Consider the following 23,232-nt stretch of genomic DNA (forward strand, 5'->3'; position numbering starts at 1 on the left):
GGGGGGGGGGGGGGGGGGTGTAGTAGTAATCTCTTCCTGTGCATGGGCTCTAGCCCCCTGCAGACCCTTCTCAAGAAGGAGTAATAGAGAGAAAAAAAAATCGAAGATATTTTGTATCGACATCGATAAAGATTTTATTTTGTTTCACAGCACAAAATCGTTAGATATATCATAATAATTCTTAAACAACTGTACATTTAATTTAACCGTACATCGATGGAATTCATAATAAATTAATGCAAACACTTAACACTAATACGCAAGTAGGAGGGGAGGAAGTGATGATTCTTCAATGGAATTCGTAGGCTTATTATCATTTATATACACGTAACACAATTTTTTTTCTCTGCACTTTTTCAAGCCCAACTGCTGGCGTACTTGTCATTATCCAATTCGTGTTTCTCATCCAGCGGAGTTGCACTCGATTTCAAATGGCACGAGTCCCGGAAGTGGCGGCAAGGTTGCGAGCCGATGGACTGTTCCCTCGACGCGTTGGCCGTCGTCGACTCGCTCGGGCGCGTGTTGTCCATACCTAGGATAATTCAATAACACGAGAAATGTCAAAAGCATCTAGAGAGACAATTTGCGATAATTGATCGTATCTAAAACTAACCGAACGTATTGACTTGATTAGTCGAGGCTTGTCTCGACTGATCGGCGGTAGTGCCGACGGGGTTCTTGTAGCAACTCAGCAGCTCCACCGCCGCCGAGCGAAAGTTTTGCCCGCTCGCGCAGTACAGTCCGAAACTTATGCCGAAATTCGTGTCGAACAGCAAATTACAGCATCGTTGAATTAATACCTCCATGTCGGTTACCGTATTTTCAGGCTGCAAAAAAAACGAGAAATGCGCGCAATATTTATTATAGAAAAACGAAACAAGAGAGCTTTTTAGGATAATAAAACGTATCGTAAAAAGTATCGGCTTTATTATCGTTATATAGTATATAGAATAGCTAAAATGTCGACGTTATCTAGTAATGAAGAAAAATGTGTATACACGGAAGTCGAATTAAACTAAAAAGCAATAAACTCACGTGCACGTATGCGTAGAGTCGCATCACGTAGGACGGCAGATTGAGGCAGAAGAACACGCTCGAAACTATGAGCAGCATCTTGGTGATCCTCGACTGCTGCAGCGCCAGCGGCGATTCGCGCGTCGACAGCCTCGCCTCGAGCAGCATCCGAGCCCGGTCGACCTCGTAAACCCCTCGCACGATCAGCGTGTTGAGCACCACGATCACGGAGAACGGCAGGACGAAGGTGAGAATCGTGTCGACGAAGTTGAGGACGGTGGCGAGCCTCTCCCAACCGGGGGTGATGCTGCAGACGGAGACGGCCTCGTGGACTCGGACCTCCGCGAAGAGCAGCACCGGGCTGCAGAGCACCAGGCCCGCGACCGTCACGCTGCCGATGATGTACTTGGCGCGGCTGTACGTGCAGATCCATTGGCGGTGGAGAGGGTAGCGCACCGCGACGAAACGCTCCACCGTGAAGGCCACGACGAACCTGGGAATTTTAATTTTATGGCAGTTAGACGTAAAAAAATTACACCAAATTCAATCATCAAAGAACTGAAAATGAGATTTTCTTTTAATCGCCCCTAGCTTTAAGTAAATCGTTTTTTAATGAAATTTTTAATCCAACTCAAATTATTTTGCCGCAAAACCGATAGAATTTATTAATTTCATTAATTTATTTTGGGCTTGCTACCGAAAGATTCACATCGGATTAAAAAATGCACTTTTCGAGCCTTTCCCCTTTAGTTTCTCGGGTATCGTATATGGGCTGAATCACGTCAACTGGCTTATAATTAATATGAATGAAATTTCGTACTTTTAATGTATACATCAAAAGAAGAACCTTTCCCCAAATGTTGAGCTTTCTGTGGGTAGTCAATGGTCATATACTCTCTCGAAAGACTCAAATGTACATTTCCATTTTCTAAATGGCGTTTCTGCCTTCGTGTAATCTCATATTCCCTTTTGAAATAATTGATTCGAATTGAAGATATTTCGATTCGGCAAAACTTTTGTTCAAAGTATTTCTACTTAAGAAGCTTTAGTATAAACTTAATCTACAGAATGAAGTAAATGCTTTTACTCAGAACTTTGAAGTGCTCAAGACAAATATAAATGGCGGATATAAATTTGATTAAGGTAGTTCCCTCAGACCTGACCGACAAATTTGGGCATATGTCTAGAAAAATCTGAAAAAATTCATACGCTTTCCTCAACAAATTCTAAGACTTTTTTGTTCTTTTACAATTTTTTGTAGAGTTGATACTTATTGAGATAAAAAATCGCAAAGATTCATTGCTTGAAATTGTTTAAATTTGAATCGTTTATAGCTCGTGAACGATAGATTTTAGAGAAAATTTGCAAGAGAACTTTTTTGTTTAAAATGACCCTAAAAACCTTACAAAATGGGTTTCAGGTCAAAAAGTTTGAATTTTTATTTTTGCAATGTTTTTACATTAACTTTTCTCAAAAACTATTTGGTCAAGTTTTTCCAGTTTTTGAGATATGTTTTAGTACATACTGAAAAATTATTTCCTAGTTTTTGAAAAGATTTTATCGATGCGTTTTTTTATAATCACACAAAATAGCGTCTTTTCGACACGCTAGCATAGGGATCCCATGTTAAAGTACCGAACTTTGATTAATTATATCTCGGAAATGGTTTGGTTAAAGTTCCTGAAATTTCTCACACTTATGAAAAGTATTGTCAATAATATGTGGTTAAAATTTCAAGACCCTTTATCGATAGTCATTTTTTTGAGGGAACGTCCTTAAATTTCATGTAGAGACTTGCTTAGCAGCGAGATTACGCTGGCTGTCTGTTGCATTGAATCTCGCTAATTCGATTGAACTCTATATGCAACTTGCGCGCAAATGTGTTTTTTCAGCGAAACTCGAGAGACAGCAATCACCTTCGGCTGTGTAACTCGCCGTCGCTTTACAACAAAAGCATATTCATGCCGGGTGCACAAAGTACTGTCAAAAGTCCATTTGTTGCTTCCCGAGTATTATTCCGATTCGACGAATATATCTCGATCGATATTATCGAGAAATTTTCATTAATATTTGAGCCGTAGCGTACCGCAAACCGCACGAAATCGAGCCAGCAACTAATATTCTCCTTGATTCGCAGGCGAGCCAAAGTCCCGCGATCGCTTCTCTCTGCAATAAAAATGCAAAAATGTATAGACGAGAGAGCAGCGAATATATTAACTAAAATCTGCCGACTAATTAGCTCATTTTTAACGGTGAATACTCTTAAAAAATAATTTTATGGAACTCGTTCTTCACTGTAACTTAATCCTATTATATCATGCGGGGTTCATAAATACTTTTAACTCGATATTGAATTTTCGAAAATTTAACTTATTTGATAAATTTGCGATTTTTCAATTTGAAAATGAAGCATTTGATTAAAAAATTGTCAACCATAAGAAATTGCGTAGGATTTAATGAAAAACTAAGGATGAATTTACTCCGAATTTTTCCGGGTCATTAATAGATCTGAAATTTGGACATTTTCTCTATTATCCAAATAAATTCACTTGAAAATTTTTGAAATAAATCATGCATATCATGTAAGTTACGGAATAGTGTTTTTTTACTGTCTGTCGAAATTTTAATTACCGTCAACTTAAATTTCCATAATACGACTACCAGACTTTAATGCATGCGTCCCACAGACTTATGATTCAATTCTTTTTCTATTCGGAAACATGGATCAACAAATAATTTTTTACATCTTTTATTCATCAACTCTTCCGTCATTTTGACATCAAATTTTTTTAAAACATTGAATTTTACATCAAAAAATATCAACTCAACTTTTGAGTTGAATGAAACAATTTACTATGAATGGTCTCATAAAACATCATTTCAAGCGGCAATGGATTAACTGATGGTGCACAAAAACTTATGGGTTAGAGCACCACCCCAGCAGAAATAGCAGCCGTAACCTATGATGTTTTAAAGTCGTGTACATCATATAGGCATGTCCAAATGAACATTACTACATGTGAACATAAACATGTTTTGCCAGAAAATACAAAAAATATATATAATAGTGTGAGGAACTTCAAGGGTTTTAATGATAGAAACTATTAATGGTATTCTGTAATAATGTAAGAAATTATAATTATTTTTCCCTTTTTCAAACTTAAAACTAATTATGTACAATCAATACCTGTAATGATATACACTCTAAAACCAAAAGAGTAACTTTCGAACCTCAAAAGAGTAATCTGCGTTATTTACTCTTTTTAAAATAGTAAATTTTTTCGCAAAAGTTATTTCTTTTTCACGTTAAAAAATGGCAAAACTTAAAAAAACGTGACGATGAAAGAATTTCCTGAGAAACGTATAAGCCTACGAAAAAAAACTACGTTCTAAATCTTTGAATCTGTTTTTTAGTCACGACGCGTCGTGTTCGAAACATTTTTCGCGCGTGTTATCGCGTAATTCTTAATTTTTAGTAGCAGCTTGCGAGAAGCGAGCGAGAGGATCCAAACACTTTTTGGTAAATACACGAGGACCAGTCTAGCGTACACTCGTATCTACATACCCGACCCGCGTGTCGGGGCAGTGAAAATAACTCGCTCCGCGACGTTCTGCGTTAAGTCGAGAATCGCATTAGCAAGACAAACAAAAGAGCGCAGCTGAGCTCTTCGTGTCGAGTCTTTCTCTGTCTGCTTACCATGCGCTGAGAAAGCTGCAGACGTTGGTGAGATAGATGAAGAGTTGACAGATGCCACGACGCGTGACGAGCGGCACGTTGACTATGCCGAACCAAGCGAGCAGCAGGGCGAACAGAAAACCGGTGTCGCTGACGGCCAGGGCCGCGAGATAGTAGTTGGACGAGCTGCGTCGCATCTTGGTGCTCGCCGAGACGACGAAGACCGAGAGACAGTTGCCGAGCGAGCCGACGAACACGAGGATCGGCAGGTAGTAGGTCTCGAAGCCCGTGACGATCGTCCAGGCGAGCAAGTTTCGAGCCTGAACGGTAATGTTGTTGCTCAAGCCATCGTCGTCCGTCATCGTCATTGTGTCGTCGTTTTCAATAAAAGTGGATTTCTCGGCCTTATTGTTGTGCTGCTGCCGTAGATGGTCTCTCTCTCTCTCTCTCTCTCTCTCTCTCTTTGAATTTCACATGTTGGCTCGCTCGTTACGCGCTACCACTATTACCACTACTACTACTGCTGCAATTCATCACTCGTGCGCAACAATAATGTAGCTTTCATCCTGTCCGTGACGTAGTACATATAGTCGTCGTTGCGTACACACACACGGCTGCATTAACGATCCCAACGATGAACGTCTAATTACGGCTAATCATCAGCTCCTCGTTGTGTTATTTGTATTGATCCTCTATAATACACCACGCTTCGGTATTGAAATAGTAAATCGGATCTCGAGTTTAATCACTCGAAGTAACGCACAGTACTGGCACTATATCATACACCATTAGTGTCAAGATGCACTCGCGTGTCACTGCGTAAAAAATAACTTATATCAACAACGACGTATAGGAAGCACTGGTATATTGTTTACACACTCGGTCACTTTTTCCAATTAAGCGATATCGTATACAGTGTCAATTCGCTCATTGTTCATCTAGCCCCCGTTACTACTAAACTGTGCATACAATAATTCACGCGTCTTTGTCACCTAAATCACGCACGCAACGCTGAGCTTTCACGTATATTCAAAAAAGCTCTCGCTGGAACTTGCACGTGTAGCGCCTGCTCGCTTCGAAAAATCGTGGCTCTCTCGCGCTCGCCGCGTTCTACGATACGAGTAGTAACAGCATCAACAACCGACTGAAGAAGGGAGTTAAAATGTTTATGTGGAAAAGCTCGTGACAGCGGTGGCGGTGGCGTAGTCAGCGCCGCGTACGAGTACGCGCGCGCTGGAAGAGAAGATAGAGAGTCGAGCTTTATAGAAAAGCTTTCTGCCTGTGTGTGTGCTGGCTACTACTACTGACATGTAGTAGAGAGATAGAGAGACTCATATTGGCATACTATAGATGCACCGCGAGCTTTGCCTTTTAGAGAGAGCTTCACGCATATACACTGCCGTTTAATCACTTTTGCTTTATCTAAGCAAAAAATTAGTAAACTTCTAAGTGTCATAGCTCAGTCAATAAAGGTCGTATCAGGATTTTAAAAATGCCACTTGAAAGGCCTTTAAAATCGCTTTACAGCTGTATAAATTATGATAGGGTCCAATCACTAATCTACCAATTTATTTCAACAAATAAAAAATCGAAAAATTCAGTTTTTGTTGTAGTTGCTATTTCACTCTTCACATTAGTAGAAGGTAATGAAGAAACATTCTGAGCCCATCAATTTGCAGGTTTTGACAAGACCTTTAAATTCGTTTATCTTAAATGGTCCTACGTGCATTCCTCGCAAAGATACGGTGATTTAACTGTAGAGAAATAATTATTTTCATTTTTCAATTTTTTTTTCACTTATATGTACATAGCTTTGTAAATGAATTTTGATTCAACGACATGTTTGAAATATAAACCCTCAAATATGTAAACCAAATTGTCCTATGCGGTCTGGTTCAAAATCTCGTTTTTGAGCTTATCACAAAGCTTCCTTTATGAGGAAGCAAAAGTACAACTTTTCATTTTGCTGAAAAGTTGTAAAGCTGACCTCTCTGCTTTTTTGATGACAAAAAATAAATATTGAAAATTCCGGCATTTATACGAGAAAAAATGAAAATAAACTTTTTTTTCAAATGTACAAAAAAATTTTTCCCCACTCTAACCTAAAATACGCAACTTTGCCGCTAATTTTAGGCTCTCGTAGGAAAAAATAGTATCTCAAACTGGTGCAGATATGGTTTTTTAACAAAACTCGTTACAGCACTCGCCTTCGGCTCGTGCTATAATCCCTCGTTTTGCTAAAAAACCATATGTGCACCCGTTGAGAAATATACTATTCAAAAAATCAAAAAAAAAATTTTTTTCCCCGTGTCCTGCCCAAAAACATTTTCTGTCCTCATTAATACTACAAAAGACAATAAATGCAATTAAAATTTATACAATCCACCGTAACATTTTCAAGATTTTGCCTCGGACGTACGCACTCACACACACACATACATATACAGCAGCGCACACATATTATGGACGAATTATTCTCTTTGTCGATTAAAGCTTATCTTCATACGAGTAGTGGTGCATGAATCATCTAATAGCAGCGGCAAAGCCGCAGCTCTCATATCATTATTATTTTTATTTTTATTATTATTTGAACGTGCCACGCGCATATCGCATTATTAGGCTATATATAATTATGTTGTTGTTGTAAGTATTTCGCCATCGTCATAATAGAGAGAGAAAGAAAAGTAGGGGGGGGGGGGCACTTTCCTTCCTGTATCCGCGGGTCTGCTGAGATTTTTGCACCGCGTCGAATTATTATCGCAGCCGGCTCAAAGAAGGCCGGCCTCCTCTTTTGTTTACTCGCCCACTTGTGTCAGCGCCGAGGCGAAGAGCTTACTCTCCTCGTGATTTTATTCTTGCCGCAAAGAGTTTAAGTAAGCGCGGAAACTTTTTACTTGTTTCTGATCGATTCTCGCGTAGCTCTGTCTATACAATGTACAGATAGAGCTTGCAGCGAGCTTGAAAGCTTTTAATACCGTTACCTTGTCCTATTGTATCCATTCGTCACGTAAAAAAGTCCACTGCAAGGTAAATATTTACTCTCTAAGATGAGCGGCAATCGTTAACTTCGACGGGAAGCTATATATTATCTCGCTGCAGCTGTCCTGACGTTTATATTTCAGAGCTATTTCGTGTATATTGCGCGACAAATAATGATATATGAATCGTAATTTTTTCATCAAGTTTCCTCTCGACTGTCCGCAACAGGAACTACTCAAGAGGAGCAGCAGCAGAATGCATCTAGCACTGCGAGTGCATCCGCAACGGCGACGACGAGCCATTCCACGACTACCATCGCCGCGCAGGCAACGTCGACGCCGAACCATTCCATGACTTTCCTGACTACCTCGACGACAGTAGTACAGTCCAACAATGGTCAGCCACAGCAGCAATATCATCATCAAGCGCAATATCAACAGCAGCAGCAGCAGGCAAAAGACGTAACCACCCTCGACGCTCTGCTATCGGCGACCTATTGCCGCAGCCAGAAGTACTTATCGCGACAGCTGGCGCAATTACACCCCGAGTTAACGATGCCCATGTTCAGCGGTAAGAACTTAAGTGTTTTCTATATACCTGTTTCTTTTTTTTTTTTTTTTTTCTTTGTCTTCTCTTATCCGATCGATATATAAACAATCCTACCCGAAGCCTCACTCGTGTTTTTTCTACTTTATAACATCGCTTACTTGTGTATGTGTCCGCGTCTGTGTATATAAACGATCATGATCGTTCCGTTGCCGCGCGTGCAGAAACGTCATCGTCATAATAAACGCAACCTAAATATTCCATCTTGTCTCTCTCTCTCTCTCTCGGAGCACTAGCTACATTCGCGTTCGAGCACACGTGTTTACTCTATCTCTTTCGGCTATTATTAGGTGTTTCTTGAGTCAACGAGGCATTTAACGCCTCCATGCAGTAGCAGCAGCAGCTCCTATAGATGTTTTTGCAAGCTGTCGGACACGCGGAGTACTTATATTTAAAAACGTTACACCCGTTTTGCGCGAGAAAAGAAAAAAATTACTTCGAATGACTGCACTGTAACAACATTTCTTCCTTTCCTTCTGTTAAATACATTGTTTATTTTTGACGTAATTATTATGGCTCTTTCGTGCGATACATTGTTTACCCGCCACGCGCGAGAATAAAGAAAGAGAGAGAGAGAGAGACAGACAACGTCTATGATTTATCACCCAGCGCTTTTATAACGATGTTATTTGCAGAAGTCACCTATAGATTTCAAACGGCCAGGCGAGAGGTACGCCAGCTATTGCTGCAATATTTACTGCCTTGGCTGCACAACATGGAGCTCGTCGATCCCAACGTGCCACCCTGCTCAAATCCCTTGAGTTACTTCCAGGTAAATATTGCGCGTATGTGTGTGGGTGTGTAGGTGTAAGTTGTGTATGAATTATACATCCTCAATAGACGCTGCGCGCTGGTGCTTCAAGTAGTAGCTCCGGTATATTGGAATAGTTTCGCGGAGTGGTATAGAATTAAATTGGGGAATCTTGTTTACGATGCATAGAGTAGAGAGCCAAACCAGTAGATAAACGATTTATTATTGTTATATACCCTTTAATACGGGGTAATAACTTTATTATTTGAATATTAAATATTACTTTCTGTTGTGTCTGAGTGGGGAAGGATCATGAAATAAAGTGTATAACGCTCAAGTGAGATTTACACACAAGACTTTATTACAAGAAAACTAATAACTATTGAACAAGCTTACAAAATAAGTGTGGCCGATGCTCGTCGATATGTAGGGCTGCAAACGCCGTCGGGGCGCTACCGTAGTTGCTGTTGCTGGAGCGTTACGCTGATGCTGCTTGGCCGTCGGTCGCGGCTGCCTCGGTGGTGTTGCGGCTGGCTGCTGCAGTGACGGTCGCGGCTGCTGTTGGGCTGTTGCGCTGCTAGGCGGGGTGAAGCACTCACTCGAGCTTTACCGTTCGCGAATACAATTAACAATTTCGATGGTCGCGGCGTACAAGTTAGTCGCTGTTATTGACTCGCGCTTGGTTCTCACGAAGTATAGAATGTGCAATTCGCGTTGTATTACAAGTCCGTTAAATATTTCAAGTCGCCGTTACACTGATTTGATTATTTCGCGCGCACAGAGCTTCGCCTTACTCGACTCTTTCGGATGATCTGCCTAGAGGCCTAATTTTTATGCATGTTATATACTAATTAAATCATGGACCTTTTGGCGGGGGTACGTCTCGGGTTTTTCCCGCAATTCGCAAGTCTCCCAGCTATTTCGTCACTTGTTGACTCGGTTTCCGCTAGACCCGTGTGCCCAATGGTTATCTGAGGTCAAAGGTCAAACTTGGGGGAGATATGGGACTTGCGAGCGCGCGTGCGAACCTGCTTCTCCCCTTTGTGCCAATTCAAATTATTCCACTAGTCTCGTCTCGCATGTGTGTGTTATGTCTTCTTTGTGTTCGACTTACACACACACGCGAGTACACGCACACACGGAATATATATACGCGTGCGGGGGCCTGATCTAATGCGTCGGTAATGTTGCTCGCGCACGTCCGTACATACCTTCAGCCTTTGCCTTGCTCTGTGTTCGGCTGATACACATATGCGCGCGGGTTCGATCTAATGCGCCGATGTGTGTTGGCCGCTTACATTCACACACACATCCATGCGACAGCGCTTGCCTGTCTCTGTGTTCATCTTACACACATGCCTCTTTACCCGCGAGATCAGGCGTCATACGTGTTAATTTGACGGTCTTATTTTAATTATTATATTTAAATTTTACAATACCCAACGCTGGGTTATTGGTATATAACATTATCAATAACGATAATTAAATATTATCGGGAGTCAATAAAATTGTTAAAGTAGTTGTAATAAATATTCGAATAACCAATCGTATATCTACTGGGAGCCCGTCCATCAATTACTTTGATATGTACCTCGTGTGATTAGTATTTCTCGGTCCACTGAATTTTCTCTCACTTTGAATTCGGCCGCTACTACATCTCGCGAGGATCTTTACGCTTTTACTCTTTCGGTTCAACATCTACCTATATCATCGTAAACGCGTTTCCCATAAGTGGGTGCGCTTGACGTGCTTTATCCTCAATTTCCTGTCCTTTTTTTTGACTCTTTTTATTCCTCTCTCTTTCCTCATTTTTTTCAACTGTACCCCAGGGGGGGGGCAGTTTACACTCTCGTGTTATCGTTTTATTCATCGATCGCACAAGTTTTGCACGCACGTGTGTGTGTGTGTGTGTGTTTGTGTTTGTGTGTCCGCGTGCCCGCATACACACAAGCGTGACGCGAGCGGAGCTTTTGAAATTATGGGATTGTGGAGCGACGCTTTTCCTCAGAGGTTTACTTTGCCTTTGCGGAAATATTGTCAATAAAGGCTTGGGGAAAAGACACGACGGACACGTTTATACATAAATCAGATTAACGTGCTTGGTATACACATATACATAGCATAACGGTAGCAGCGGCAGTGGCAAAGTGTAATAAGCAAAAGCAAGCAAAAACTCCCCGTACACTTTTTTTCCTTCTTTCCTTTTGTTGTGTGTGTGTGTGTGAAGAAATTTATGATTAACTCCCTTATGCTTTTCTTGTGTTTTAATTTACTGCGGCTGCGCTTGGCAAAGCAGCCCTTGGATCTGCTCGAAAATCGAAAGGTAAGTCAGAGGATAGAGAAGGCGAGAATGATAATTATTTTTTATATCACCTTCGAGTGATAGTTGAGAAACTATAAACTTTTCAAATCTGATTTTACTTTTAATTATGTTTTCATTTTACTGACGAACTTTTTTGTACTACTTTATATACTGGCGTTTTAAACTTTTACATATTACATAACTTTGCCATTATGATGCCCTCGTGCGAGAGAGAGAAAAAATAATGCCTTTACTTTTTTCGTTCTTCTGCGATCGAATTTATTTGCGACTTTCTTCTTTACAGCACGGGTCTAACATGATTCGCAGCGGCCCGCGTCGAGAGGGCTGGGGAAGCGTAGAAGCTACCGAGATGGTCCTCAACAATCTCTTCTACATAACTGCAAAGGTAGGTTTTACAACAAAAGAAAGAGCCCACAGAATTATTGTAAGGTTCGAAAACTTTTTAACTTGAAACAAATTCTCCGCGAACTCTGCTTGTCCTAGTTCTCCGACGAGCACCCAAAAGAGACCGAGGAGCTGTGGGCCACGCTGTGCGGCTGCTGGCCGAACAATCTCAAAATCATCATACGCTATCTTATTATCGTGTCAGGTATGGCGCCCACCGAGCTTCTGCCCTACGTAAGTATTAGGAGCATAATTTACTTGGGCTGCATACGTGATAAAAAAAAAACATCACAAATAAATAATCTTTGCCAGGCGAAACGAGTGGTTTTGTACTTGGCTCGCGCCCGACCCGATCGCCTCGTCGACGAGATGATGTCCGAGCTGCAGACCGTCGAGACCCTGAACTGCCTGATCGAGCGCACCGAGACACCGCCGTTCTATCGGCTGACGAGTATGCGCAAGGCCTCGTCGCACAGCGACGCCCCCGCCGCGGATTCGGGAAATCCCACCAAGGATCTCACCGTGGAAAAGGGCACGATACACACGAAACGCCACTCCGGCGAAGATCCCATCAAGAGCGGGTAAGACCTTCGTATTTCACTTGACGCAAATAAGATAGCTCGCTATAGGAGAAATGCTAGATTTTTGTTGTGATTTGGATTTTTTTCGCAGATCGAAGTCGGAGCCGCTGAGATCGCTGTCGGGCTGTTACTCGGGCAACAAGGCCAGAAACCACGTGGGCGGAGGAGCGAATCTGCTATCGGATGAAGTAACGAATCCCATCGCCGAGTCCGAGGTAAAAATGAGATAACGAACGGCGGTAAAGAGCTTATTGCCGGCTGGCGACTATCGATTTTTACCAGATGCCACCCTCATCCGCAACGGCAACGCGCAATAGCTCGCAATGATGAATAAAATACGAAACACTTTTATATGTGTATCATGTTTCGTTTATTTGTATAGTTTCATTGGCAAGGTTTTGACATGAATGCATTCATTTTGCATGTATATGCCAATCGCTATTCAACGAATATTAGATATCACGTAATAACGAATTACTAAAGCTTATGTCAATTACTGATTTGTCCGACGAATTCCCTTTTTTTCTCCGACGTTTTAAAAACATCGACGCGTACTGCCGTTTCGGGGAAAATTTTGTTTCTTTTTTTTTGTTTTATTCATCGTAACGTCGATATTTAAATTGGTAATTTTCGCAGTGCGTCTGAATACGGCCTGCTGCATTTTTACCTTTGCTTAATTGTCATGTACTTTGTATTTAATTATAATTTATTTTAAAACGCTTTTTATATGCACGGTACACCGAGAGAGAAGAAAAATTTGTCGAAGTTACTTTTTCGTTAATTAGAATTTATTAATCAACTATTATAGCTTCAAAATTTTTTCTCTCGTTGTTTTCCAGCGCACATTCCATAAGCATGTCACATTTCACCCTGTGAGAGTCCCCTCGCACCTGTTGCATTTATCGTTTTTTGCGTTCCGTCTCTTTTTTTTTTACAGTTTCTCGACTTTCAGCTGACGACCGAGGACGCCTACTACATTCGCAACGTGCCCGTTTCGTTCAACAACAACACCGGCCACAACAACAAGTCCGCGACGACGAACAGCTGCGACAAGCCAGGGCTGATGGAGCTGCCGCAGCCGCATCCGCTGCCGATGCCGGAATACGGCGGCTACTTCGCCCCGCTCACGGAGTACCTACCCGACAGCTCGCAGCCCATCAGCGGCTTTCACAGGTGCAACATCGCCGTGATGCTGCTGACGGACGTCGTCGTGGATGGAATACAGCTGGACTGGGCCATACACGTGCCGCTCATGCTGCACATAGTCTTCCTCGGCCTGGATCACTCGAGACCGCTGGTGCGCGACCATTGCCGACTGCTGCTTTTGAATATGCTCATTACCCTCGGAGATCATCGGGATCACTTGGGGGTGGCGCGAGTTTTATTGTCCACCAAGACGGAGCTGCTTGGACTGGGCCTGACCATGCCGCCGCTACCCGTTTACGAGCACAATTTCACCGAGGTCGATGTCGAGTTCGACAGTTATCTTTACGGGCCTACCACGTCCGCGACGACCACGACGTCCTCCACTCAGTCGTCGACGTTGACGCAAGCTTCGAATAGGTAGGTTATTGAAATATTTCTCTTTGATTTTTCTTTCATTATTTTTCATTTATTTTTTTAATTCAGTGGCAGCGTGGTCGTTTCATCCGCGAATCGCCACCACTCGCCGACTCGATCGCAGTCGCCTCCTCCACCCACGTCGCATCCATCGTCGCCGTTCGCGAGCTCGCCACCGACGCCACCTCCTCTACCTCCACCCATGCCTTCTACGGCGCTGGTACCTCCGACCTCGGAAGCATCGTCGCCGACCCTGTCGAGCTCGATCTCGTCCTCGTCGAATAATCCTAGTCCGGCGCACTCCCCCGTCAATAATATACCTCGGATTCAAAGTACACCTCCGGCTGTTTCGAGTAATGACGGCAAGAATACGACCTCGCCTGTTTTGGCCCTGAGTAAGTGTTAACCCTTAAGAATTTGAAAAAATTACTTTTAATGGGATGAATGGGGACTTTTCATCTTAGCATAAAGAACATAGTTTAAAGTTTTATTCAAGTTTTCTATGCAATTAATGAGATACTCGTTCACGAATTCCAAACATTTTCTGTGTAGGTAAGTTAATTAATAATCAGATAAATTACTTTATTATTCGGATAAATTATTTCAATCATGTATTCCTTTAATTTTAAAACAAATATCGTTCGTGTAAAATCGAACAAAATTGCATCAGTTCATAATGCAGCTGTTTATATTTGATCAAGATAACGCTTTTCCGTCGCGTTAAAAAAAAAATCAAAATGAGATTTTGGAGGCGCCGGGTATCGATCCCGGTACCTCTCGCATGCTAAGCGAGCGCTCTACCATCTGAGCTACGCCCCCTGGTTGAGATCCATAGCAGAACATGAGGCCGAAATTTTTGGGACTTGTACTTTTACTGACCTACATTTTGTCTTAACGCTCCGACTTGAGTAAGGCTTTACACTACTGTTCATTTATATGTTTATTTCGTTTTTTTACCTATATAACAAATAAAATATATACTCATGCTTTTTTTTTATTTTTCTTTATTAAATATATTTAGCTATAAGCCTTATTAATGTAAGTTTTACTATTATCTTTATTTGATTTAGTCATTCAAACATGTTCAAAATCTAAGAAACATGTACAAGATCTTTTTAAAAATTATAATAACGAATCATTGACTCAAGTAGCCGCAGCAAATCAGAGTGGAAATTGGAGCAACACGAGCAGTCAACGAACTGCGACAACGAAAACCGCACCTCTGCCGGTCATCGTGACACCGGAAGACGGAGCCAACTGGACCAGTCCGAAGCCCGGACCCAATATGCAGATCCAAGACGTTATAAAATCCTTGATAAATTTCCTCGCGTCTAGGTAAGCAATTATTTTATTTTTAGTAAAATCGATCACCCTACTACGGAGTCGTAAATTTTATAAGCAGGAGCCAACCTCTGTGGAACTACGAAGATATGACCGCCAAAGTCTGGTGGGTGCGCAGCGCCGAGCAACTGACCACACTGCTGCGTCACGTGTTGCGAGTCTTCCGCGACTCGCTGCCACACGCCCTGGTCAGTCAGCGATGGGCCCAGACGGCCCTGCAGCTTGGCCTGTCCTGCTCGTCACGACACTACGCCGGCAGATCGCTGCAAGTTTTTCGCGCCCTGAAAGTTCCAATCACTTCCCGAATGCTATCGGATATACTGTCGAGATTGGTGGAGACGGTTGCCGAGCAGGGCGAGGACATGCAGGGCTACGTGACGGAGCTCCTGCTCACCCTCGAGGCTGCCGTGGACTCGCTCGAGTCGGACTTCCGTCCGCTGGACTTCATGAAGGAGATCTTTAAGTCGACCCCGAATCTCAACAACAAAGACGCGGCTCTGGCCAAGAGAAGCTCGGCCGGACCGATGGGCTATCCTAATCAAGGGCCACAAATGTACACCCAGCTGAATCAGCCGGGTCACATGCGTAGTACTAGTTATTCGGTGAGCTACTCGTCGAGAAAGTCCGCCGCAGCGGCCACGGCCGCCGTCGAAGCCAAGGAGATGGAAAAATCCGGGTGCGTCATGACGACGAACACGAGCTTGTCAAGGTCGCGTTCGGCTCAATCCTTGAAATTGTTGGGCGACTCGGCGACGCAGGACGACAAAATGACCATCTTGGCGCAGCTATTCTGGCTGTCGGTGTCTCTGCTCGAGTCCGATTACGAGCACGAATTTTTGCTGGCTTTGCGTTTGCTCGATCGAGTCCTGCATAGATTGCCTCTGGACAGGCCAGATGCCAGAGATAAGGTGGAAAAATTGCAGCAGCAGCTCAAGTGGAATACGTTCCCGGGCGTTCATGCGTTGCTACTAAAGGTAATTCGAACTTATATATAGAAACGGAGCTATTTTATTTTGGGCATGTGAATTCATTTCTTCTTTTTTTTTCGTCAAAGGGGTGCACTAGTCCAAATACTTACGAACAAGTAGTGACACTCCTATCTCAGTTCACACTGTTACTCGATTTGCCTGTTGTCGATCCGACGCAGAGCTTAGCCTTCCCTATGAATGTCGTCTCTCTGTTGCCGTACATGCTGCTAAATTATGAGGACGCCAACGAGCTCTGCATAAGAAGTGCAGAAAATATAGCACAGATAAGCGCGGAAAAGGGCAAGAAGTTGGAAAACCTTGGTACAGTTATGACCCTGTATAGTAGGCGAACGTTCAGCAAAGAGAGCTTCCAGTGGACCAAGTGCGTGGTGAAATATCTCTACGATACTTACGCTCATTTGAGCTTCAATATGTTGTCCTTCCTTGTCGAAGTTTTGGAAAAGGGGCCGGCCAATGTGACGGTACCTGTGTTGAGTATAATACACTGTATGCTGCATTACGTTGACATCACGACTCAGGCCGCTCAACCGACGAGCGTAGAGCTGCTGAGGGTAGTTTCGAAACACGTCGAGGTAATATATTTTATGAATCGAAATAACTTTTAATGGGATTGAATTTGACGATTGACTTTCTTATAAAAAGGGTCCTCATTGGAGAGAAGCTTTGAAAATATTGAAGCTCGTTGTGACTAGATCATCCACTCTTAGCGCTCCACCGACGACAGTTCACGCGACCCACTGGGAACTTTCGATATCCTCGCCGCATCCGAGTTTCAACGACAACGAGTTATTCAGCAAAAAAGAACTTCCTGGTAAACACACTTTCGTAAATTTAATTTTTTTTCAAGCATGTGAATTAAAACTTTTATTTTGACGTTGCATGCATGCATTCTCGGAAAACATTTGAAAAATTCTATACCTCCTCCGAAATGAAGGTTTTTGCAATAAAAATAACAATAAAGACAAATCCAGCTAACTACATACAATAAGCTTTTTACCACACCTGCTTCATTTTCGTATCAAAATTGTTCTGGCCAGCGGTCTATACATTTTTGACCTTTTTTACGTATCATTGAAAACCTCATATTGGTTTTCATATTGTTTTCTTTTTATTATCTCATCTCCCCATCAGTTGTGCATTAAATAAAAGATAGTAATAAACATATGTAAAACCCGATCGATGGATTGTTATTTATTTGTTTTCCATTACGGAAACGTTAATATCAACGCTATTATCAATGATAGGTCGGACAATGGATTTTACGTTCGATTTATCCCAAACGCCCGTTATTGGAAAACGCTGGTTAACTCGGCAAATAAACGAGGATAAAAATGCTACGTCGCCTCGCCGATCAATTTCTTTATCACCCGCTGACAATGGACCAATTTCCGGATGGAAGAGACCGTGGATGTCACAAGTTTGTAGAATTACTTTATTCAACGCTATCCTTATGAAATTTATTTTTTCAATAAAAATTTTTATTTTTCTCGCAGGGGAGAGTGAGAGAGTGCTTGGTTAATTTGTTAACTACTTGTGGACAAAGGGTTGGACTACCAAAGAGCCCGTCGGTGAGTTAAAAAATTATAATTACGTTATGATTTTATTTTTTCCTAATTTTCTTAAAATGAATTTATTTGCTAAATATAAGTAAAAAATTTCAGGTAATATTTAGTCAAAGTTCAGATCTGATGGAAAGACAATCATCTATGGCATCTTCGACGGAAGAAGTGTCGGGAGCAAATAACGACTTAAGCGGAGGATCGCGTCGCGATGACGAACAATTCGGAGTATTCAAAGACTTCGACTTTTTGGAATACGAAAGTGAGAGTGTTGAGGTAGCAATTTAATCGATAATTTTTATCATCAGTTGACTAATAATTGGCATCAGAATAAAAACAAATATTTTCTTTTGTATAGGGTGAAAGTACAGATAACTTCAACTGGGGTGTCAGACGTAGACCTCTTGGCGAAGGTGAAGAACGGGAATCAAGCCTTCGGACGCTGGAAGAGAGTCTCAGTGAAAAGACTGTATCCTCAGCTAAACAATCTTTGCGGGTAATAACGATTATTCATTTATTGATTAAAAAATTATATAAATTACAACGCTGGGCGACTCTAAATTTTAATAATTTCACAAATCTAGCGCGGTCTCACTGAGGAATCATCCGACGAAGAAGTTGGATCAGAATCTCCATTGGAAGAATCACCAAGTCCCGGCCAAGGGCAAGAAACCAATAATCTTGCTGGTATCTATCATCTACCATCTTCACTGTCTCTCATGCCTGAACGAAGTCGTAATGACTCGTTCACGCGGTCCGATACATCGGGGTCAAGTATGGGCGACGAGACTCCTTGCAATAATTCGCCGAATTTGTCAGCTCTGATGCCATTCAGACAGATACGCGATGACGTAGAAGAAATTTGGAGGCAGCAAATACAGAATCTCAGTACTCAGCCGTCGTTCAAACCTTTAGAAACGTTTCAACTCATTGGGAAAATTCTAAGGGATGTGACGAGCAAGAGTATAAGTCTGACACGCGAATCAATTTCATTGTTGTCGAGCATCAGCGGCAGCAGCGCCGCATCGTCTCAATTGGCTTCGCATCTGTCGAGCCACGTTGAATTGTTGATCTCTCGGGCTGAAGCACCGATTGTTTGGTTCTCGCCCCAAGCTTTCGAAGGCAACGAAGGTAAACGACTGCACGAGACCCTACGTTTTGGTTTACTCGAGGTGCAGGAACATCTCGATTCTTTCCTCGATCGCAAAGAATCCGTAAATGAAGTAAGTCTTTCCAACGATTCATCGATAAAAATCACAATTATCTTTTTCCAAGGTTTATTTTTTAATGTACATGACCTTGTATTACAGTGTATCGAGTCCCTACGTGCCGCAGTGAAAATGAATGCTTTGCAGATAGCATCGAGCGAGGCAATTTCCCAGCAAGTAGTCGTAAATACGGTTGATGATAGCACGCTCGAAGAATTTAAATTGGATCTTGGTCGTGCTTTGTACAAGCTGCACTTCCAGCTTTTGATGCTTCACGAGGCCTCGAACAAGATGCACGTGGCTCTGAGCAGCGCGGCCAAAAATCCAACTTTTGCATTGCTCGATATGTCGGCAGAAATTGCCAGTATGAGACAATCGCTCGCGAGATCTTTAGAAATTGACGATGTGGAAAGTGATAGAGGCTCGCCGGAGCGCAGTTCAAGTCCTGCACCAGAAGTGAGTTCATAAAGATGTTGAAGTTGAATATTTGAAAATGAATTTTTTTTATAAATAATTAATGTATTTTTTTATGGGTAGTCTGGCTCCCATGACGAATTAGTAAAAATAGCAGAATACTTAAAAGCCGCCAAATGGTCATTGGCTCTTGAAAAAATTCGGGAGCAAAGGCCACAATGGTCGATCGATTCATATCATGACGATGACGACGTTACCACGGCAGTTAACATGTTTTGCAAATATTTAGGCCAGGATAGAGCTGGTGAGTAATTAATTTTATCGATAGAAAATTGCGAAAAATTTAATATTAAAATTTATGAAATATTCTAGATATTTTTGTAATAACGAGGAACGATGATGACGCTAACGAAACTTTCGCCAGACTGACGGATAGCGTGCTTCGAGTCATGTCCGCCGTAACGAGCTTGGAGCATTACTCAAAATCTCTCAAGATTCAAAATGAACAAAATAATCTCGCAAAAGTAGACTGCTAATAAGAACAATTTTTTAGATCATAGTCGTTTGAATTTTTGGGGATATACCTATATAGTGATTATGTTCTTTTTTATTCATGTTGAAGTGATTTTAATGTGTATAAATGCAATTTTATCATCTAAACTAATGAATCATATTGATAACAAATTTAATAAAAATTACCTTTTTTAAAAATTTAACAAGCGTTTTTACCCTTATTCCATTTGATAATAAGAATGCGTGCTTCGTTCGAATCAATTTTTCTATTATAATGGAACGGAATCAACAACGGCGATTTCGTTTTCAAAACAAACGATTATCTCTCCATGCCAACATACCCAGCCGCGTGCGAATCGCAATTCCACGAATGATCCTTCTGAGTTTCGACTGGAGCAGTGACAGCCAATGCGTGCATGGAGTTTGAATCGGCGAGTCAAAGTGTCCGAGTGATTTTTGCTTGTATAGTTTAACAACAGTTTTTTAAAACGAGGATAAATTCCTTCTGTGCAACTACATAAAGTGTATTAAATAAAAATTTATTGAATATAATCGATCTGGGTAAACGGTAAATAAAGTGATTGTGATGTTTAGGAAATATAAATAAATAATTCGAATTTTTCCAGGTTACTGTTTTGGTAAATTTTGCGCGCCATGGCTCGTGATCACCCGTATAGTCGCAGTTTAGAGAAAAGTACTATTACTTCAAAGCTTAAAACTTTTGCAAATAACAATTCGATTCAGAACAATAGTATTCTAAAAAATATAACACAGACAATTGCCAATAATAGGCAAAACCTTCAAGTTGTACAGCTTCTTCCTTCAAGTGTATCTGATTTTGGCTCAAATCTAGGTCAACAAATTCAACAACAGTTGAAAATTCATCAAACAGCCTCGTCTGCTTCTCAAAATATAAATGAAGAACAAAGTCTTAAATTACTATATATTGACCAGAATATGTACGAAAAAATTAAATTGGATTTAAAAAATAGAATCATTTCAAAGGATGGATCTGAACGATCCAATTTATTATACAAAGTTATTTCAAATCAAAATGTAACAGAGAAGAAAGAAAAGGCAAGGGATACAACAAAATATATTGGTGAACAACCCATTATTGATGTTTCACAGACACCAACGTTTATACACATGCATTCAGCAGCATTGAATTTGTGTGATAGCTTATCCGTTAATAGTATTATTAATCAAAATCAGTACGAAGAATGTAATGGAATATATCCAGTAGCTTTAGTAAAAAGGAGTGAACAAATACATTCAATAGCATCAAATATTTGTGATAGTTTATCTAATAATAAAAATATAAATAAAAGTCAACAAACAGAATGTGATCAAATATATCCAGTAGCATTAAGAATAAGTGGAAAAGAAAGTAAAACTAAACTGTTTGTGGATAAAAGTAAAATTATTGGAACTGAAGATTTCATTCTTGGTTTATAAGAATAAGAATCATTATTTTAATACTATTCTTAATAACTATTAGGGTAAATAAAATTATAATTATTTATTATTTTGTGAAAAGATAGAATTCATTTTCTGTTGTTAATTGACATAATGAGTCATAAGAAGTAAGCAAAAAGATATGTTTCAATAATTTGACAGATCTTCTAAAAATAACTTAGGAATTCTTTTCAGCACTAATCGATTGTTTCGGTGTAATGTTATAAATATTTTACATAGGAAATAATTTATTTAGGTAATTCTGAATATTGAATTGTAAAGATTATCATTTATAATATTTATAATTGGTTTTTAATTCTACCCATTAAGTAGAGAGAAGTGATTAAATTTAATCAAAGAAAAAATTATTGTTTTGATTGCTTTGTTCAAAAACAGAATTTGTTTATTGTCGTTATTTGAGGTATTATATTATATCATATAAACAGAAATAAAAAATATTTGTAATTCAATTATTCATGAAGTTGCTAAAAATGATTTAAGAATTCATTTCAAAGATATATACATTTTATATATACAATAAGATATTCATGTAGAAATAATTTATTTTGGTAACTCTAAATACTGAGCTATAAAAAGTAACAACAAATTAAAAATTGAAAATTTTCTGTAATGTAGTATAGTGCTGCCGTCTCATCATGGACTGTATACAAAAACACACCTTTGTATGTATACATGCATGAGAGCAGAAAAGTGTCATATTTATTGACATAGCTTTGAATCATTCAAATATCTCTCTGATCTTTCTTCTATGATTAAAAAAAATCGAAGTTGTGGAATTGTTTTCAAGTAAATTTCGATAAAATTATATACAAGACAGTAAAACAAAGAAAATGGAGAAAGGCTTTGAAAGACAAATAAAAGAACTGTAAGTACGCATGTTTAAGGTTATGTATTGACACTTTGATAACAAATAATATATGTTGCATTGTATATTTACAGGAATCGAAGCAAAGATGTAATAGGATGCCTATTAACAGACAAATCTGGACTTTGTCTAGCAGGTAATTTAAATTTTTGAAACTGTAGCAAGTCAAATTTGATAAAAAATATGAATTACGCTTAGCTAATTATTCTATTCATACAATTCAAACTAATAAAATATGGTATTTTTTTCAAATGTAGCTAGTGGAATAGCATCAAGAACTAGTTCAGGTGTTATAGCAGCTATCGCTGAAATGTCCAGAAAGATTGAGCCAAATTCAAAGCCACCTGTCATTTCTCTTCAAAACGATACAAGGTAAAATATACATTCTAAACCAATGCAAGTATCCAATGTTACAATAATTTGATAATCATCATTGTTTTAATTAAATTCAATGCAACAGAGCAATATTTATTACTGAGTCAAACTAAACATTTCTTCTATTTCAGGCAAATCCTCATTCATCAAAAGGACAATGTGATTGGAGCAGTATTTAAGGAAGTTAGTTCGTAAGAGCATTGATTGTTTTTTATTTGCTGCCAAACCCATTTGTTATTTGTAAGTTTGTACATAAGAATTTTTATTAAAAATAGTAATATAGTATAAAATTGAATAAATTTTAATAAAGAATAAAATTTTATCTACAAAATTTAATTTTATACTTGATTGTAAAATTTTAAAAAATAATACATAAAACCATGGTCGCAAAGACTATATTGAGAAGAAAAATCAACAAGTACCCCAGAGCGCGTGCGACCACCTCGTTCTTTTATGTATACACACACACACGTACACACCCAAGCAGCAGCAGCAAATAGAGCAGAGCCCACCGGATCGAATTGCCTCGAGAGTCTAACTATATACATGTTTTTTCTTGTATACAGCATAAATACACGATATTTCAGCGGAGGTCCCCGCGTTGGTATTTAAATG

The 23,232-nt window shown here is 40.2% G+C and overlaps 4 protein-coding genes and 1 non-coding gene across 6 annotated transcripts in view; 3 read left to right on the top strand and 2 right to left on the bottom strand.

Moving 5' to 3' along the window:
* LOC106657089 (protein furry) overlaps window positions 1-20,096 on the top strand; it is a 31,445-nt gene extending 11,349 nt beyond the window's left edge. Inside the window, exons 20-40 of the mRNA XM_023458796.1 lie at window positions 7,898-8,239; window positions 8,911-9,047; window positions 11,323-11,349; window positions 11,633-11,734; window positions 11,833-11,967; window positions 12,046-12,314; window positions 12,406-12,529; window positions 13,252-13,877; window positions 13,944-14,269; window positions 14,945-15,209; window positions 15,277-16,189; window positions 16,270-16,776; window positions 16,847-17,015; window positions 17,449-17,621; window positions 17,698-17,772; window positions 17,866-18,039; window positions 18,122-18,259; window positions 18,348-18,986; window positions 19,074-19,427; window positions 19,509-19,689; window positions 19,758-20,096. Coding sequence (XP_023314564.1) covers window positions 7,898-8,239; window positions 8,911-9,047; window positions 11,323-11,349; window positions 11,633-11,734; window positions 11,833-11,967; window positions 12,046-12,314; window positions 12,406-12,529; window positions 13,252-13,877; window positions 13,944-14,269; window positions 14,945-15,209; window positions 15,277-16,189; window positions 16,270-16,776; window positions 16,847-17,015; window positions 17,449-17,621; window positions 17,698-17,772; window positions 17,866-18,039; window positions 18,122-18,259; window positions 18,348-18,986; window positions 19,074-19,427; window positions 19,509-19,689; window positions 19,758-19,921 — 5,840 coding nt within the window. The 3' untranslated portion in view covers window positions 19,922-20,096. The remainder of the gene's footprint in view (window positions 1-7,897; window positions 8,240-8,910; window positions 9,048-11,322; window positions 11,350-11,632; window positions 11,735-11,832; window positions 11,968-12,045; window positions 12,315-12,405; window positions 12,530-13,251; window positions 13,878-13,943; window positions 14,270-14,944; window positions 15,210-15,276; window positions 16,190-16,269; window positions 16,777-16,846; window positions 17,016-17,448; window positions 17,622-17,697; window positions 17,773-17,865; window positions 18,040-18,121; window positions 18,260-18,347; window positions 18,987-19,073; window positions 19,428-19,508; window positions 19,690-19,757) is intronic.
* Window positions 121-5,814, bottom strand: LOC106657090 (FMRFamide receptor). Its single transcript, XM_014378389.2, has 4 exons — window positions 4,712-5,814; window positions 1,036-1,507; window positions 614-827; window positions 121-532 (listed from the first exon to the last, which is right to left on the bottom strand). The coding sequence occupies exons 1-4, from the start codon at window positions 5,056-5,058 to the stop codon at window positions 357-359; spliced, it is 1,209 nt and encodes a 402-aa protein (XP_014233875.1). The 5' UTR covers window positions 5,059-5,814; the 3' UTR covers window positions 121-356.
* Window positions 14,621-14,693, bottom strand: Trnaa-agc. Its single transcript has one exon. It is a non-coding gene; the product is annotated as a tRNA-Ala (tRNA).
* A 230-nt stretch (window positions 20,097-20,326) lies between the features above and the next one.
* On the top strand, window positions 20,327-21,764 carry LOC106657022. 2 transcript variants are annotated; one of them, XM_014378253.2, is made up of 2 exons: window positions 20,327-20,466; window positions 20,525-21,764. In XM_014378253.2, the coding sequence occupies exon 2, from the start codon at window positions 20,553-20,555 to the stop codon at window positions 21,354-21,356; it is 804 nt and encodes a 267-aa protein (XP_014233739.1). In that variant the 5' UTR covers window positions 20,327-20,466; window positions 20,525-20,552; the 3' UTR covers window positions 21,357-21,764. The 2 variants fall into 2 exon arrangements, with proteins under 2 accessions (XP_014233739.1, XP_014233740.1); XM_014378254.2 differs by having other exon boundaries at window positions 20,327-20,459.
* Window positions 21,765-22,067: 303 nt separating this feature from the next.
* On the top strand, window positions 22,068-22,894 carry LOC106657038. Its single transcript, XM_014378283.2, has 4 exons — window positions 22,068-22,242; window positions 22,317-22,378; window positions 22,500-22,614; window positions 22,749-22,894. Exons 1-4 carry the CDS (start codon window positions 22,208-22,210, stop codon window positions 22,810-22,812), a joined length of 276 nt encoding a protein of 91 aa, XP_014233769.1. The 5' UTR covers window positions 22,068-22,207; the 3' UTR covers window positions 22,813-22,894.
* The last annotated feature ends 338 nt before the right edge of the window (window positions 22,895-23,232 follow it).

This window comes from Trichogramma pretiosum, unplaced genomic scaffold, assembly GCF_000599845.2.
Source record: "Trichogramma pretiosum strain Unisexual culture from Peru unplaced genomic scaffold, Tpre_2.0 scaffold106, whole genome shotgun sequence".
Taxonomy (NCBI): Eukaryota; Metazoa; Arthropoda; class Insecta; order Hymenoptera; family Trichogrammatidae; genus Trichogramma; species Trichogramma pretiosum.

What these genes read in the sequence shown, in the direction of transcription:
- LOC106657090 (XM_014378389.2), bottom strand. Translation starts at nt 5,058, where the DNA reads ATGACGATGACGGACGACGATGGCTTGAGCAACAACATTACCGTTCAG. An exon ending in TGCAGCTTTCTCAGCGCATG is followed by an intron (nt 1,508 to 4,711) that starts GTAAGCAGACAG and finishes TAAAATTCCCAG; the next exon opens with GTTCGTCGTGGCCTTCACGG. An exon ending in GACTCTACGCATACGTGCAC is followed by an intron (nt 828 to 1,035) that starts GTGAGTTTATTG and finishes TTTTTTTTGCAG; the next exon opens with CCTGAAAATACGGTAACCGA.
- LOC106657022 (XM_014378253.2), top strand. Translation starts at nt 20,553, where the DNA reads ATGGCTCGTGATCACCCGTATAGTCGCAGTTTAGAGAAAAGTACTATT.
- LOC106657038 (XM_014378283.2), top strand. Translation starts at nt 22,208, where the DNA reads ATGGAGAAAGGCTTTGAAAGACAAATAAAAGAACT. An exon ending in GAAAGACAAATAAAAGAACT is followed by an intron (nt 22,243 to 22,316) that starts GTAAGTACGCAT and finishes GTATATTTACAG; the next exon opens with GAATCGAAGCAAAGATGTAA. An exon ending in TCTCTTCAAAACGATACAAG is followed by an intron (nt 22,615 to 22,748) that starts GTAAAATATACA and finishes CTTCTATTTCAG; the next exon opens with GCAAATCCTCATTCATCAAA.